We start from the raw sequence: 12608 nt of genomic DNA on the forward strand, positions 1-12608 counted from the left end.
TTTGAGATCTCTTCTAATATTTTCTAGAAATTCAGAATGCCCATTATCTTATCAGTACTGCTTGACCACTGTGATCTGAATTTGGTGTTAAATGTAACAGTAGCCTAGAAACTGCTCAGGTGTCTCACAGGAGAAATTTCCACTCCAAGGGAAAAGAGAGTCATGCAACAGAAACCCATGGAAGTGTTATCTTAAAAATCAAAATGTCTTCTTAAACTTCTGCTTTAGTAACTTAGAGTGGTCCTTTAAGCAGACCAACCTTCCAATCACATGCCAACCCTTTATTTTCTGCCTCTTTTTTTTGCCAGCAAAACTTTCCTTATCTTTCAGTAAGTGAAATTCACACCTCTTTATAACTGATCATCTTTACCCACTGGCAGAATTTCAAAGTGCTCAGCGCTAAGTATTGCAATTGGTGTGAAGTGTTTTATGTATCGCTTGACACTCTTCCAAATATTTTATTGGACATCCCACCCAACAACACAACGTGTGGGATTCTGGTATCATTGGTGCCTTTATGCAAAGGGTGAAATTAAGGTACATAGGAAACTACCCAGAGGGTCAAGTCAGCTCAGGATCCCAGAATATGCTACTGGATCTTACCAGCTCCTTTTGACTTTGCAACTTAGTGCATAAATATCTTTCATCACAAGTACAGCCACTAGTTCAGGGGCTCTTTCCAGAACATAAGCGACATTGTCAGTTTAACGAAATGCAAGCCCACCACAACTTAGGGCTGCAGAGTTGTCTTTTCCCGGGGTCTGGAAAAGTGCCTAGCTGTAAGGGTTTAAAAGAGCATTTGTGCAATGGTTTACATACTTGGTTTGCAGAATTCAATTGAGGAGGTTTCCCGACTTTTCAAAAGAACTGAGCCTGTAATTAAACTACCATGAAATGGTGGTTGGAGCCACAGCGCACACCAGCAGGTTTAGGTTACAACTGCAGTGAAATGGTGGATTAAAATGCCCAGAATATGCGTAACTCCAAAAACTAAACTCAATAATAGCTTTCTTGAACACGTTTCTAAACAGATGCTCAACCACAATCCAGTAACTTTCAAACTAATCCTTACCTGCCAAGGGTTACTATAACCACGGTGGTCTCAATTCAAATTACAAAGTCCATAATTACAAATCTTTCCATGGTCCCAAGTTCAATACCCAAAGCTCTAACTATTCAAAGTTTTGAGAGACCACAGCACTTCAGTCTACCTCCCAAGAAGGTAGGGAAGGCCTTCAAATAAAACCATTTGCATTATACAATTAAGAGGGACTTCCCTGGCAGGCCAATGCTTAAGACCCTGCACTTCCACTGCAGGGGGTGGGGGTTCGATCCCCAGTCAGGAAACTAAGACTCCACATGCTGCATATGGCAGCCAAAAAAAAAAAAAAATAGGAGACAAAGAACATTTCAAACTGCTAACTCCTCCACTGCAAAATGAAACCAGCTTTCCCCCACAAAAATAAAACAAAAAACCCACAAGACAAACCATCTACCAGTTGATTATTAAACTGGAAAACACTTTTTAAGAAACCATCACCTGCAGAGCTTCAGATTACTTGAAAAAAATACCTCTTGTTAGCTGGGGTGGGGATTATTCCTAATACCTGGATTATAGAGTCAATTTCTTAAATAGCTATCATCCTTTCCAAAGCATCTAAGACAACCAGAGAACTACCAAGTAAGAATGAGGTGAGGATTTTTGATATAAAGCAAAAGTATTAACAATTTTACCATATGCTACCTCTATAGGCTTAAAGATATGGGTATAGTTTCAGAACTATACTTGAAAAAACCATTAAGGTTTACACAATTTTTAAATGGCAAGCTCACAAGATGAATTCCGAGCAATGTGCAATTATTCAGCCTGGGGTCAAACAGAGCACGATCAGAGAGCTCTTAAGAGTCTTGCAGAGTTGGGAGCGAAGAGCATGCCAAACGTAGGCTGACTCCAAGAAGGGACCTCCCCAGGCAGACTAGAAAACATTTTCAAAGGCAATTAAGGTATGAGAGAATACCTACGTAACACAAAAAATACCTTCCCTGGGGCTGCTGGAAAATTAATTCTAAGTCCAGGTGCTATGTGGAAGCACAAGGAGTGTGAGACTCCAGAGTGTGTTGGGTGAGGATACAGAATGGGTAGAAATGGACCTTCACGGACCCTGCAAGTGCTGATAAGGAGTCTCAAGTCATTCTGTAGCATGATGAGTCGTCACAGGAAGGCTTTGAAATGGGAAAGGGGGCAGGGATCTATCGATTGAGCCCTTCCCCAACAAGGGAGACAAGTTGAGAGATTGTGTCCATGAACAGTAGCCAGGGAAAAGGTGAGCACGGAATTTGAGAGGGTAGCAGGTACAAGCCACAGGACTTAAAAGACGTGGATGGGCACGGTTTCTGGTACAAGGGGATTTTTGTTTTTAATGAGGATCCTATTACTGTGTGGTGTTTCTCATACTTAATCACCATCAGAAGTGCTGGGAGGAAAGCTGGTTAAAAATGTAAATTCCAGGTACTAACCAGCCCTCAAAGACTGTGATTCATGTCAGTCTAGCGTGGGGCCTGTGAATGCCTTTTGCCCACTCAGCAGCCGCCCCAAGTTTTATTGTTAAATCAGGGGTGTGGGTGTGGGTGGTGTCATGGTGGTGGATAAAGTGTAATGGGACAAAGATAATGATAATGCTGAAGGGAAAGGGAGAAAGCTTTTTCTACTCTTGAACAAAAGAACAAAAAAGCTAGATGCAATCAAAACTGACAACTTTTATGCTTATAGTAATAGCTACTGAAAATACACAAAGATGATATGTTTCCACCAGAAAGCAGCTCAGTAAACACATACAAGAACAGGAGCTTGATGGAGAGATCGATGGTTCAGGAACTCAGGGAGGGAGGGTCACCTGAAGCCACAGGCTTTGCTGGGTAGGCAGCGCTAATCGACCTCAGTACAAACCTCAGGGGAAGGTAAGGCCCATCCTCCACCCCGCCCGCACCACGGAGACTTCCAAAAAAAGACCAGGGAAATTTGGCTAATGATTTGCCACCCAGATTATAGCTTGGTTAGAACTTACACTGGGGATTCCTCTACCTCAGCACCACAGGTATGATGGCTTGTCAGTACTGTGTCAATGTTTAGCAGCATCCTCGGCCTCCTGGATGCCGACAGCACCTGACCAAGCGGAGGGAACATAGCGATAAATTGGTGGAGGGTGCAGCAGGGGACATGGCCACTGAGAAGGCTTCACAGTTGTGGAATGAACAAAAAGGCCTTGGAATCAGAGAGACAGGGCTGTGAATCACAGCTACCCCACTGAAGAGAAAAACTTCAATGTGCTTATGTGTTCACCTTTAAAATGGGGATAAGAGAACCCACCATATAGGGCTGTTGTGAGGATTACATAAAATAATGTCTTCTGAGCTTCAGGCAGTGCCTAGCCCAGGAGACAACTAGTAAACACTGGCTTTCATGTTTTCAAAAAGATGTTTTGAAGAAGCAGGGACATTTGCTTACAGCTTTGGCCTCAGTGGAAGTGAAGTGGCTCAGTCTTGTCCGACTCTTTGCGACCCCATGAACTGTAGCCTACCATGCTCCTCTGCCCATGGGATTTTCCAGGCAAGAATACTGGAGTGGGGTGCCATTTTTTTCTCCAGAGGATCAAACCCAGGTCTTCTGCATTGTAGGCAGACGCTTTACTGTCTGAGCTACCAGGGAAGTCCTAACCTCCTCCCAAAAGGAACAATATAGAGAAATGACAGTCCCAGTCCTCTCTCGAGCTCCTAGGATCTATGGGTTGATGGACTCCCTAAGGGCCACTGGACACAAATCAGAGGCGCTGTGAACATAGATGAGAAAAATATACAGCCTTATTTTCACTAACTGAAACTTAACATTTTATTCATTGCTGCTTGTAAAACCACACATTACCAACTACCTGGCCATTGTCACAACAGAAGCACAGTTTTTGTTTATCAAATAATAGCTGAAATACCAATTTTCATGGCTCTACTTCAAAATTATGGAAATTATGAGGCCCGAAGCTAGACTATGTTTTAATGCGTTACTAAAGAAGCATATATTACTATTTACTATGCCACATATTAGAGGGTTTATTTTGAAGATGTTCTTTAAAAAAAAATGGGTTATTTTACACATTTAAAATTCTTATACTGAGAAGCGTTCCACAGGCTTTCCCAATGAGGGTTAAAGGTGATACGATTAAAGAACCCCTACCCTACACCTTTTTTGGCTAAGCCCTTAATTCCCAGGGAGACTTATGTTGTTTTTGTGTTTGTTTTTGGCAGTGGCACCCGCTTGCAGGATGATCTCAGGCCCTAACCAGGGATTGAACCCAAGCCATGACAGTTGAAAGCCCAGAATCCTAACCATGAAGCCATCAGCGAACATCCATGTTCTTAATTTATTAAATAAGGTTGTTGTTATGAAACTAATTTGTTCATTTGAAGGACACAAGTCACTTTGTTTCCCTACCTAAACTATAGATCAGTGGTCCAAAAGGCGGACCCAATATCATTGGCCACATTTCTCCACTCCGGACCCATTCTCCACATTCTAAAGGTAAACGTGTGCCTGGTTTTCCTCTAGTGGACTTGAACTAGCTTTCCACCTTTAACATAACACCAATCAGGTATTGTATTTAACCAGTACTTCTCAAACATCTATCATGTATCAGAACCAACAGGTCTGCATCCCAGACCATGAAGGTCAGCTTCCAAAGATACTCCCACAGCCCAGGGATGAAATGGACATGAAAAAGAAGACTGCTACCTTGCCAGGGCAGGCAGAAGTCACGCGCACCTCACTCTCCTCTATCTATAAAGCACACTTGCTGGCTGCCTGATGTAAACGAACCACGTGTCCTCCACCTGCCCAGAGATGCTTAAGCTATACCAATGTGGGACGTGTTTATTCTTGTTAGCCTCAGGCTGAGAAATCACAAAGTGTTTTCTGGGCTCAAGGGTCTTCACAGTCGAATACTTCACTTACAAGATCAAAGATGAGATTTTTTTTTTTCAGCAGAAATTAAAATTTCCTGAGTTACCTCATCAACCAGAACTAAACAGGCACAGCCAGGCCCAACCTATAATTGCCTGCAATGGCCCAGTGGCTGCTGGGCACTAGCTGGCTTGCAGTGGTAACTGTTATACAGAATCGCAACAAAGTAAAATAACTAAGTGGTTCAAGTTTAATTCCAGTAAAATCACATCATGGAACTGGAGCACTAGGAAGAATTACTGACAAACGGGAAGAAGAACATGATTCCAGGCTCTACAGGCATTTGACTCACCCTTGAGTCACATCCAATACTCACATGCCAAGAGTAATGTCTTTTGACTCATTATTATCAATTAAAATAAATGTTTTTGGAGACCTCACAGGTGGTAGACTTCTCACCAAGTGCCCCTTATTGAGAACCAAAAACTTTGATCCTAGTTTAGCCAGATCCCTTTATTTTACAAGGGTGGATACCTAAGGACACCAAGAGTGACATGACTCCCCCCAAAATCAAGTGATGGGGGAATACAATAAGAATCAGGGTTTTCCTTCTCCCAAAACAGTTCTGCAGGGACTCAAGATCTAACACAGAAGCATACTCACATGTCCCCTTAGTATCTCTTTTTCTTCACCTTGCCATCAAAACTTTTTCATCTTGAAGATTAACAATCTGGAAATTAAGAGTAACTGGCTGGGAATTCTCAGTCTTTTTTTTTTTTTTTAATTTTCTCTGGACACAACTAAATTATTTAGATACTACTTCCCCAGCTCACCAACTTCGAACCTGCCAGCTTCTTTCTCCTGCTCCCTTCCAAACTGCAGGTCCAGAGTTCTCTCTCCCTCTCTAGCCAGTGACTGCCCCAAATGTACAAGTTCTCTCGTTTTTCCTCTGGCTTCTACAAAGGAACACAGAAGGCCATTGGGAACGGCCTGAATTAAGCTGAAAAGTGTTTAAGGCTTCAAGCAAGGGCACTTAGATTGAGGGAAGTGCCAAATCTTCCAGCCTCATCGTTACCCTCCTGACAGCCTAGAAAACCCACGTTCAATGAGAAAAGGTGAGTGTTCATACATGCTTGTCACCAAAACTCAACTGAGTGATCTTGAACCACTATTTCTTCCCCAAGCCTCACTCTCCTCACCTCTAAGTTGTGTATGCTAGAAGCTTCACTAAGCCCTAAAGCTAGCAGGCTAATTACTCAACAAAACCTTTTTAGCTATCTGCAATCACCATTTCCTCTCCTGATTCTCCCCAGGCATCTCCAGCCCCACACCAGAAAGGAGCGAACTAAGAAATGCTTTTTTCTCCTTCTCACTTCCCCACCACCCAAATAACACCCAAGGTTGTTAACAACCTTGCAGTGTTTTACAGAAACTCCATTGACGAGTCCGGAGCAGGGGAGCCCTACGAAGTGTGCACTGTCCTCCATTGTTACCACAAGGCTCAGAAAGGTTGAGAAAGTCACAACCAGAGCCAGTCAAGACGCGACGCAAACGTAGGTCTTCCTTCTGTCCCTAAAGTCTTATTTTTTCCCTCTCATCTTATGCCTTTGGAAACGTTTACATAGGGAGAATGCTGAGTGAGTACTCAGAAGTTAAAAAAAAGGGGGGGGGCTTGGGCTGGAGGAGAGAAAGTGTGAAAGTAATGTTTGTAACAGTAACAGAAAAGGTGGCTCTAGCCAATAAGGAGGAAGACAGTGAAAAAGCAAGACCTGGGTGAGACCTCCAAGTGGGGCGGACGGGAAGCGCAGATTCAAGTCTGCGGCACTCGCAGGTTTAAAAGCCACCAGAAAAAAGACCAGCAGTCCTACCCATCCCCCCCACCCCCTGTTAGAAGCGCCAGGAAAGGGCGTGCAGAATACCCTTCGTCTCCACGATTCCTGCAGTCGGTCCGGACTTTCCCAGCCCTCTGTCCTGAACGGCTCGCGGTCTACGAAGCCTCCCTGATCCGGAGACTTAACAGTTCCCGCGCCCGGACCTCAACCCCCCCTCCCCGCCCAATAATAATATAATCATCGTTTCCTTTTCCCCTGACCCGTTCCTTTCCGGGGGAATCTGTCTCCTACGCAGTTGTCTGAGAATTCTGCGAGCCCAGCGCGGTCCTGCCCCAGGCCGGCTCCCACGAGGGGAGCCCCCGCCCCCGGGGAATTTACCCGCCTCAGGGAACTGGGAACGGGGAACGGGGAACAGCCCGTTCCCCCCCCCACCGGAGTCTTCCTCCCGCGCGGGGACCCCCACGAGGACGGCCGATCCCTCGTGGGACGCGGGTGGACGACCCGGGCCCCGGAAGGCGGCTCGGTCCGAGTCGAGGAGGGAGCCGGCGCGGCCCCTCCGGGCCCCGCGCTCCCGCCGGGACCGAGCGCGGCGGGAGGAGGAGCGCGGCCTCCGCGCGGGCGCCGGTGCACGCGGCAGCCGGGGAGACGCCCGCGCCGGAGCCGGGGCCGCGCGGCCGTCCGCATTGTTCGGCCCGCGGCGCGCGCCCCGCCCGGCCCCGCCGGCCCCAGCTCGCTCGGTGGCGGGAGCGACAGGGCAGGTGGCGGGCGCGCGCCCTCACCTTTGGCGCCGAGCTTGAAGTCGAGGGTGCTGTGCCGTGCTGCTGCCATAGTGAGGCGAGGCCCTGGGCCATGCCTGGGGGAGACGGCCGGGGAGACTGGGGGGGCCGCGCGGCGTGTCAGGCTGCGGCCGGCGGGGAGTGCGCCGTGCCGGGGAGGCCGAGGGTAGGAGGTGGGAGGGGCCGCCGGGAGCCACCCGGGGCGCCGGGGGCGGGGTCGGGCCCGCCTCTGGGAGGGAAGAAGAGGACGACCGCAGCCCGGGACTCGGAGCGCCGGGTGTGAGGCCGCGCGAAGGCAATGGTGGAAACGTGGGCGCCGTGCTCCCCGGCGTGCGTCACCAATGGCCGCGCCCCGCGCCGAGGATCGGGCGGGCGCTCCCGCCATCCGTTAGGTCACCTTAGGTTTAAACCGCGCAGCACGACTTCCGGGGGGCCCACCCCCCCCACTTCCCCCAGACCGGCCCCCAAGCCCAGGCCCCTCTGATTTCCTGGCCAAGCCAAGAAAATGAAATGCTTGGATCCACCCTGGAGTCTAAAAGCACTGCCGCCTTTTTCTTAACTCTTCAAATGCTACAATTTAATCCATTAGAATTGTCATTTCCATTACCATCAGCCGGGGCCGGCTCTGCGTTTCAGCACCGAATAGAAAGCTCTTGGGCATGACATGTTAGTTACCTACGTTTTTTTTGTGAAAAATGGGCACCGGGAAGAAGCAAGTGAGAGGCAAACGTGGTTAATGTTAATTTGAGAAATTACAGCTTCTAGAGTTGCTCTTCCATCACTGATGGCTGGCTCTGTTCATGGCAGTGAACCTTTCTGCTGCGGGCTTCTCTATGACTTCGGGGCTCTGGCTGGTATTCAACAAGATGTGCAAAGGAGAGGATATCAGTATCTGGGCGCTAAAGCCTTCTTGATGACACTATCACTGGGCAAAGGCCTCCATCATCACATCAGTCCTAAGTGCCTCTCACTGAGTTCCCAAGTTCCTCAGGAATTGCTGAAATGGCCGGACAAAGCCTAGATCAGTGAACTCTACCTCCTTGTTACAAGCCCAGGGCGAACCTAGATATTAAACTCTTCTCTTCCGCAAACACTCCCTATTGGCTATTTTGCCAAGTCCTTCACCTTTCGTCAAGAACTGGGCCAATTTCTTCATCAGTGGCCTTCGATAGACCATCCTGTTAAGAACTGGATCTGCTTTCAGCCCCCACATTGATTTTCTCCTGCCCAGGCCACCTGTTTGTTGCCCTGAACGGTTTGCTTTCTTCTGTGGATCCCAGGCTCCTCAATTTCAGTAGCTATTCTGCTATCTTGGCCTCCAGTCTCTAATCTTCAGACTGCCGCTCCTGTTTGCTTCCTGGAATGTTCTCCAGTTCTGGCCATTCCTCTGGAGTTAGGGCCCTGGGAACCCAGTTGTCCTTGTCTGCCATGTTGCAGGGGCAACAGGGCTCTGACAGGCCTCCTTAGGCTCAGAAGGGTCCTATACTTGGTTTAACTTTCTGCTCTCACTGTCTTGAAATTGTTAATAAATCTTGAACGAGGGGCCCCTTGTTTTCATTTTGCACTGGGCCTACAAATTATGTAGCTAGTCCTGCTTAACAGCTTTTGTCTTGGCAGGACAGCTGACAGTGCCCAGAGCTAGTGCCGGGCCTTGACTCTGCAGGTGCAAAACAGAGAGGAAAATCAAGACACTCGGCCATTAACTCATCAGACAGCCACAACAAAAGCGGAGTTTAACAGAAATGCTTCATAATGTTAGCATAGCATCAGGGATAAATGGGCCTTGAAATGGAGCCAGCATTGGTGGGGTAATTTTCAGCATGTTTACAATGGCTGTATCACCTACCAACGACAGGATCCTGGCAAGATTGTTAAAGGTAGGACATGGACAGGAATCAAAGGCTTGAGGCCTTTTTAAATAACTCCAACTGGGCTGTGAGTACCTATCTGGATTCTGGAAGGTGTTCTGCTTGCCTGGGTTTTATAATCTAGGCCCTTCGCTTCAAGGCCTGTTAGAGGACAAATAATCACTTTGTTTGTGGGAACTGTTTGTATTAGAGTTGATTGATGTCTTCTGTGCAACTGTGGTCACATCAGAGAATTCAGCAACTTATCCTGCAACAAAAAAGCAGAAGAAGGACTACCATGGTGGTCCAGTGGCTGGGGTGTGGGATCTAGTTCCCCAGTGCAGGGGACCTGGGTTCCCTGCATTGGAGAACTAGATCCCACATGCCATGACTAAAGAGCCCGCATACTGCAACAATCTGACCCAGTACAGCCATTTTAAATAAATAAATTTTTAAAAAGCAGAAGAGACTTACCCAACTCCAGCCTGCATTTTCGAAGCAACTTCCTCATCATCAACAAAATCTTGGCAATGGTAAAAATGTAGCCATCATGGATTAATGTCCTCTTGACTGCCCTCATCTATTCTTGGCCCAAAGGAGTCCTGAGACAGAGAAAAGCAACGCCTGGTATCTGACAAAAGCTGGCCAGGCACTCTCCTGTTGAACACAAACAATTCCCCAGAACTCCAACATCAGACAAGGCCACTCTGAGTTCAAGATGGGACTGAACCAAAACAGGACCACTCCAGAATCTTGTGAGAACACGGAGCAGGAACTTGTCCAAACCACCAAAATCACCCAACGTCCATGGGTCCTGGCTCCTTGAGCAACTTTGACTTCTTCACCAATCCCAGCCTTAGTCTGGTCTTCCCCCTTCTCTGTAAAGTTACTAAGACACCCCATCAGGACTCAACCCTGCTTCCTGACAGCACCCAATCCAGAGCAATGCCCAGCTTCCTTCAGCGTTCCCCAGAGAACTCAAGCCAGGCCCCACTGCTACATGTGGTCCTTCCTGAGCCCTCTCTCTGTGCTGCCCCGTGGATCCCCACGCTGCAGGGCTATTCCACCCCAGGTGTTGTTACGGGGTGGGGTGGGCTGGGGAGGAGGCGCAGTGGTAGTGGGTGGAAGATCGTGACAATAAGATTAAGTCAGTACTTAGAGGAGAAAAACTGCAGGTGACCCTCTTAGCAAAATGCTACCTACTGTGAGACACTTCTCTCATCCAAAACTCATGTTGCAGGGGTCCATCTGCTTATTGGCAGTCATGCCAACTTGCACATCTGCAACAGTTTTTAAAACCTCAGAAGAACCACATTATCCTGCATAGTTAATAATAGTAACTACCTTCTGGGAAGAAGAAAATCGAAAACAGAAAAGAACTGTGTTAAAAAGGAGAAGGCAGTGGTGGTGGCAGGGAAGTGGGGGTGCTGACTGGACACCTCCTCGGGCTATAAGAACCCAGAGGCCACCTATTGGGCTACAGTCCAGACCTTCCTTGTGAAGAGAGGTAGGGGACCGGCAGGGAGTGCTCCCCAGTAGCCCTTTGTTTCACTGTTTTGTTTTTTGCTTTTTCACCAGTTCACTTGGGACCCTTGGAGACATTCTGCCTCCCTCCCTCCTGTGTACAGCTGTGGTGAAATCACTTCCTTTCTTAAAAATAAAAAAAGAAGAACTGGCCTTAGCTGTTAGGGTTACAATGGCTGACAGAAATCTGGATCACTCCCCCACCATTTCTCAGATGCATGTGGGCCTCGCCTAGCTAGTTAAACATGATTTAAATTTCTGATTAAAGAGTATATGTCCGAGAGGGGCCTGGAATCCTTGATACAATGATTCTCAACTTGGCTGTACACTGGAATCACCTAGGGGACTTTAGAAGCTCTTGCTGCTCCCTGAGCCTGCAGCTCAGGCATTGGGTTATTAAAATAAATATATAAAAACCCAGGAGATTCCAATGTAAAGTGAAGTGTGACACTGCCAGATCCCAAAGCACTGTGAACCCCAATAGATAAACCCACAAGGATGGCTCTGATACAAGTAAATAAAGACATTCAAAAGCCAGAAAATAGCAAGTGTTGACAAGGATGTGGAGGAATTGCTGGTGGGAGTGTAAAATGGCAGAGTCATTGTGGCGATTTCTCAAAACACTACACATACAGTTACCATGCAACCCAGCAATTCCACTCTTGGTATATATACCCAAGAGAATGGAAAAACAGGTGTTCAAACAGAAACTTGTACATGAGTGTTTACAGCAGCACCGTTTACAATAGCCAAAAGGTGGAAACGACCCAATTTCCATCAACAGATGAATGGATAAACAAAATACTATTCAGCCATACAAAAGGAATGAAGTACTGATAAATGGCACAACACAAATGAACCTTGAAAACATTATGCTAAGTGGAAGGTGCCAGTCACAAAAGGACAAACACTGTATGATTCCACTTGAGGTATCCAGAGTAGGTAAATCCATACAGACAGAAACAGGGCTAGCGCTTGCCAAGGGCTGGGGGAAGGAGGGAAGGGAAGTGCCTGTTTAATGGGTGTGGGATTTCCTTTGGCAGGGGATGAAAATGTCTTGCAATTACATACAAGTGCCCAAATTGTAAGTGTACTAAATGCCAGGGAGTTTTTCACTGTAAAATGGCTAATTCCATGTTATGTACATTTTACTTCAATTAAAAAAAAAAGACTAAACCAAATTTGTAAGGTAAAGCTCTATAGAAATTTTTATTAAGTGAACTACATCACCCATAGCAAATTTTAAGTAAATGCCTGATGGAGTGGACTTGAAGTGAGAAAGTGAAGTGTTTGCAAAATGGAGCAGAATTGAAGGCTGCTGTGAAACCAGCCTCACGGTTGTGGTTTTCCCAGAGAAGAGCATCCTTCGGCCTCAAATGCTAAGTTATTGAATCTTTACAACAGCCTTAAGAGGTAGGTACAATTATCCCCATTTTACTGATGAGTTAACTGAGGCACAAAGAGGTTATGTAGCTATAAGTGCTGGGCCCAAGACTCGAACCCAGGCAGGTGGCTCCAGAGTCTGGCTATTCACCCCTTCATGGTGCTGCCTCTGATCATCCTGCCGATTGTCTCAAAGCATCCCCATTTTTCTTACAACTCCCCAAAGCTGAGGGACATAAGTCTGCCCACCTCCCACCAGCAGACGCTCCCTCTCCATTACAGAGTATGCTATTGGAGA

General features: G+C 47.1%; 1 protein-coding gene across 1 annotated transcript in view; it reads right to left on the reverse strand.

Annotated features, from left to right (window-relative positions):
- The window catches only part of SMS (spermine synthase), a 49120-nt gene extending 41222 nt beyond the window's left edge, over positions 1 to 7898 (reverse strand). The window contains exon 1 of the mRNA XM_018043925.1: positions 7560 to 7898. Within this exon, the coding sequence (XP_017899414.1) occupies positions 7560 to 7608 (49 nt within the window). The 5' untranslated portion in view covers positions 7609 to 7898. The remainder of the gene's footprint in view (positions 1 to 7559) is intronic.
- Positions 7899 to 12608: the final 4710 nt, after the last annotated feature.

The sequence above is a fragment of the Capra hircus genome (assembly GCF_001704415.2).
Source record: "Capra hircus breed San Clemente chromosome X unlocalized genomic scaffold, ASM170441v1, whole genome shotgun sequence".
NCBI lineage: Eukaryota > Metazoa > Chordata > Mammalia > Artiodactyla > Bovidae > Capra > Capra hircus.